The 5,385-nt window shown below is 35.8% G+C and overlaps 1 protein-coding gene across 1 annotated transcript in view; it reads left to right on the top strand.

Annotated features, from left to right (window-relative positions):
- Positions 1-5,385, top strand: part of EFCAB5 (EF-hand calcium binding domain 5) — a 119,723-nt gene that overhangs the window by 9,729 nt on the left and 104,609 nt on the right. The window contains exons 4-5 of the mRNA XM_023530372.1: positions 4,040-4,081; positions 4,454-4,531. Of these exons, the coding sequence (XP_023386140.1) occupies positions 4,040-4,081; positions 4,454-4,531 (120 nt within the window). The remainder of the gene's footprint in view (positions 1-4,039; positions 4,082-4,453; positions 4,532-5,385) is intronic.

Here is a 5,385-nt window from a genome sequence, read left to right as displayed (position 1 = left end):
TAGTGAATTCTATCTACTGCTTGGTCTAGGCTGTTGTTAAAGCTCTCTGTTGAAATCTTTATTTCAGTCATTGTATTCTTTAGCTCAGAAATTTCTGTTTGGTTCTTTCTTATGTTTTCTATCTTTTTGTGGAACTTATTTCATGCTTGTATTGTTTTCCTTATTTCATTAAATTATTTATCCGTGTTTTCTTATAGCTCTATGAGTACCTTTTGAATAATTATTTTGAATTCTTTGTTAGGCATTTTGTGACTCTCACATCTTCGGAGTCCATTACTGGAAGTTTATTGTGTTCCTGTAGTGATGTCTTGTTTCCCTGATTCTTTATGATGCCTCTAGCCTTTGTAGGTGTCTGTGCATTTGAAGAAGCAGTCACCTCTTCTAGGCTTTATAAACTGACTTTGGTAGAGAAAGACCTTCACCTTCAGGCAGAGGCATGCTGGAACATGCTGTGATCCTAGATCTAGTGATAGAAGGTGCCAAGTGTGAGGGCATGTAGTGCCTCTGGATTGAGGGGGAACATAGTGTCTCATCAGCTGGTGCAGCTGTGGCCCATGACATCAGCAACTGCATGATCATTGATGAGAGCTGTGGGTAGTCCACAGTGGCTGCAAGGTGTGTTGAGGTATTTAAATGCTAAGAACTATGCTTGGTGATGGTGGTGGCTGGATCCAGTGGTATGCACATGTTTGGATGCAGGGCCATTTGCAAAGGCTGGATGCAGACACATGTGCAGTGGTGATGGCCAGGGTCAGCACTAGGAGCTGGGACTAACTTCAGGTGCCACAAGTAGCTGCAAGGTCCCTGGCTGTCAATGTGTACTTTTGTTGCTATAGAGGCTAGTCATGGGCATGTGCTCACCAGTGAAAGTCAGTGATGGGAATTGAGGCAGGCACCTTGAAAGTGCAGCATGGTAAGGTTAACTGTAGGTGAGTGGAGCCATGTAGACCAATGACAGAAGTTAAATTTAAATCTGGGCCCACCAGCAGCTATAGGGATGTTAGCTGTTGGTATATGCTTGTGGGGCTGTAGGGGCTTGCTGCAGGTGTGTGCACAGCAGTAGAGGCTTGTAAAAGGAGTCAGGCCAGCAACATGCAGGTGCACAGCCCTAGGAACTTCCTATGTTCAATAGTTGTCAATATCTTTCACTGCCTCTTCTTTCTCAGCTTTCCTTTTAAGTGTTATCAAGAGTTTAATCTAAAGACCTTTTTTTTCTTCTCTTAGCTATTCTTATTGGGTAAACTCTACTAACATCTTCCTACAAATGCATCTTTCTATCAATACCCAGGGGATAAAGACTCACAAGCGACCCAATGTAAATGACACATCTTATCTTTTATTCGTCTGAGTAATCAGAATGATGTATGATTTCTTTCTTATACTAGGAAAACCCCCTCTTCAAGGATAATTGGCTACTCTTTCATATACGATTGACAGTCTTGCCAACCAAGATGCCAAATGTTGCAATTCACCAATTTACAAATCTATTGAGAGTGTGTGTGGAAGGTCTTTAACTAAATTCACAAAAGTTGTCTCACAGCCAACTAAGTGGAATGACTCTCGAATATCATGAGTGGGAGTGGGAGGTGTGCAGAATGCTATGCACTTTGAGTAATTAAAATGTAAGTTAATGCTATTCAGACTGAGTAATGTTTCATCATTTTCCAGTGAATTCGATTCTGCATAACTTCCTTCCAATGCATCATAATATATTTCAGTGGCATTCAGATTCTTATTAGAAATTTCTTTCAGGCTATCAAACAGGTATCTTAAATGTAACACCTCAAACTCAAACTTGTATCATTCCTCAAAACTGTTTTTCTATCCTTTCATTATTTCACTTAATGGCATCACCATCCATCCAGCCTTCTAAATATGAAGTAAAAAAAAACACTCAGTGAGCCTTAACTAACCTCCTCTTTCACTTCTTAGATCCAATTATGCCCCCCAGTACTGATTATTGTAGTATTTTTGGTTTGGGCTCCCTTAGAGCAGACCCTGATCCAGGGAGTAGAGTGCAAGTTCACTTGGGAAGTGTTTCCAGGAAACAATGGTAGGGGAGTAGAGAAGTAATACAGTTAAGTGAAGGAAGGCTATATTATTGGTCAAGTTTCACTTGGGCAACTGAGGTTCAATCTAATGGGGAACTCTGGGAGACACTATAGAATATACCTGAAAAATGTTCTGCCCGTGGGACTATATGCAACTTCCTATCCTTCACTGGTTGAGGGCCTCTGTAATATATTAACTCCCAAGCACTTTTGGCCTGTTTTCACATTTAGACTGACAGGAAGCCCTCAGCTAGAATTGCAGGTGCTTGCAATGAGAAACCATCTGCATGTACTGAGAAAGTGAAGCTGAAGGGATATGGTTAGCATACTGACAATGTCTGGCAGAGCCTAGAGTGAGGGTAGTGAGGTATTTACACTTAAGGTACAAAACTTACCTTTAGTCTCTCTTTCCCCCAGTCATTCACACTTCCAGTCTTTGCTGGTGGAATTAACTTTTTTAAAACACCAATTTGATCACATCTTTAGTATGCTTAAAAAGCACAGAATAAAGTCCAAACTCCTTGATTTAGCGCGAATAACTTTACAGATCGAAAAGTTACCTTTTTAGCCTCATCTTCTGCCACTTTCTTTTATATAACTATGCTCTCTACATGAATGTTTCAAACACTTTTTGAACTTTCATACCCTTATGTGTGTGTATTGTTTCTTCTCCCTCAATAACTCTTCCTTCTTTACACAAAAAGATCTTACTAGTCCCTTGAATCCAGCTTGAAAATCTATTTTTCTGTGAAAAATTTCCTGACCTCTCTGGGAAAATATATTATATATTCCTCTTTGTTCCTTAACATATTATACGTACCTCTACTTTTGCACTTTGCAGATTGAATTGCATCTGTTTATCCCTTTTTCCTTCACTAGATAGGGAACTCTTCAAAGGCAGGTCTTTTCATCTTTTTTTTTTTTTCATCTTTTTTTAACTCCAGTGTCTACTTGCATATAAAAGTTACCCAATAAAGTTTTATTGAGTTGGATTTATCTGGGTGCATCCAAACAAAACAGATTTTAAAAGAAATGAAAGGACACTTCTTAGCAATTTCAGGATAAGGACACTACAAGCAAAGAAAGCCATCTGTGAGAATTTACAATTGGGACCTGTCAAAGAAATCTAGTTTATATTATTTATTATTTATGAACTGCTTCAAAAAAGGTTTGAGGCAGCTATTTTTAAGTGTTAGAATGTGTTGTCTCCAAAGGCAGTACTTTTGGTTTATTCAACTAGAACATATATTATGTTGATAAAAACAGCATTTCAAATTATGAATCCCTAGATTATAACTGCCCTATGAGGCAGAGGCCATGAATTTACTTTTAACATAGCACCTAGCCTGAATATACACAAACTCTTAAATGAGTTTTGGCATAGCAGTGATTTTGATAATCTGTGACTGAATCTATGGTCATTTGCAATGAAGTAGGGATCTGGTAATTACCCATTTTAATTCATTAATGTGAATAAATAAACCAGATAAATCAAATTCATCTCAGAACACCCCTTCCAAAAAGATGCTTTTTAGTGAGATTATTCTAATGTCTATCAGCCTTTCTCACATGAATTAGGTAGTCACCAAAGTTTCACTTTATCTCACCTTGATTGTTATTTCAGAAATGAATTAAGATGATAATAATGTTTTAAAAATTTCAATTGCATTACTGTTGCTGGGTTTTTTCTTTTTTTAAATGATAATGGTGATGATTACTATGGCGAATTTTCCTGTCTGCCTGAGCACTAGCCTACCACTAATCTAGCTTTGGTCAGTAATAACAGTAATAACAGTAGTACAGTTTGAAAAATTTAGCAGTTGAGAACTTACTCAATAGAATGGTGGGATGTGATGGGGGTGGGGAAGATTTTGATCTTTCAGAGTACTTTTTGTTGTTTATTAATATTTTCTTTCTCTCTTTTTGTTATTAATAATGGTCTAATAATCCTTACCCCTACCACTTGGTGATATTTTTTTGTGGTCCAGATGAGTCAGTCAGCATCTGAAGAGGAACCTAAACCTGCTCAGGTACCTGGCCCAAATAGATTCCTAACCATTTCACCATGAGAGGATTTGAGATTCAACATTCTTGAGGAAATTGAGAGACAATATTATATTCTATCATTTAATTACTTCTCTTTTTATATTCTGCATCAGGGTTTGGCAAAAAAAAAAAAATGCTGGAAACAAAGGGGTCAATTAAGCAGTGGCCTGATTACTGTTACTATTTGAATTTGTTGATGTAAATACTTGGTGTGGTTTTATTTAGTATAATGTTTACTCATCATGTGACTTTTTTTTTTTTACATAAAAAAGTTTGCTATACTAGAGTATACAATATTAGTTTTATCTCCAGTTCCTTTTGGATACCATTTACTAACACTGCCATTTTCCACTTAGGAAAATGGAAATGAAGACAAAGAAAAGAAACAAGAAGCTACTAAAGTGAAAGAGCCTATTGAGGTAGAGTTTTCACGAGTAATTAGATGTTAATGCTGGAGAGTAAACTGGACAAATTAATTTTCTTATGAAAGAAGGAAAAGAAAAGATATAGGTATTCAAACAGATAAAGTGGCAAATGGAAAAGGACAAACTCATGTTGATCATTAAGCTGATTCATTTAAATCAGTTGCAGGAAGCTTCCATAGATAAATTATTTGTTAAGAGCTATTATGAATTATAGATAAATGAATTATAGATAAATTATAAATAAATAAAACAGAACCATTACCCTAAGTACAATAACCACTAGTTTTTAGGGTAACTTCACTATCATTCTGAAAACGTAACTTCCATGTTAATCATTTAAGTAACTTTGTGTTTAGGTAAGTACAAGACTTATATGAGAATGAACATTTTATAGAAAAGGGGAGGCAATTGAAAATAGTTATGTGGATTCATTATTGAGTTGACTAATGTGAGTCTTAAAGTATTATTATTCTTTTGGAAGTACATAAGCATGAGTACAAAAACTATTTTACCATTATTTATTCATAAAATTAACCTTTAATTTCCTCAATTAAGATGAATTTTTTCCACAACAAATATGGAAGGCAACCCTAATAGTAAAAGAAAGTAGCATTTTCAAAAGTCTGATTTAACTGTGCTATAGTCTCAAATTATGTTAAGTATTGTATAATTCAAGGATTAAGTTACATCTAGGATAATACTTTTAGCTTGTTACTTTGTTAGCAACACGAAGTTGTGATAACATGTTGAGCAAATACATCTTACCTTGTTAATGCAGTAAGTAGACTGATTACTACTTTGCTTCTAATATAAAGCATTAAATCCTAACAAAATTAAGTAGGAATGTTTGGTAACTTCTAAGG

Source organism: Pteropus vampyrus, unplaced genomic scaffold, assembly GCF_000151845.1.
Source record: "Pteropus vampyrus isolate Shadow unplaced genomic scaffold, Pvam_2.0 Scaffold50, whole genome shotgun sequence".
NCBI classification, from domain to species: Eukaryota; Metazoa; Chordata; class Mammalia; order Chiroptera; family Pteropodidae; genus Pteropus; species Pteropus vampyrus.
The sequence above is the reverse complement of the archived record's forward strand: the minus strand, read 5'-3'. Positions and strand labels throughout refer to the sequence as shown.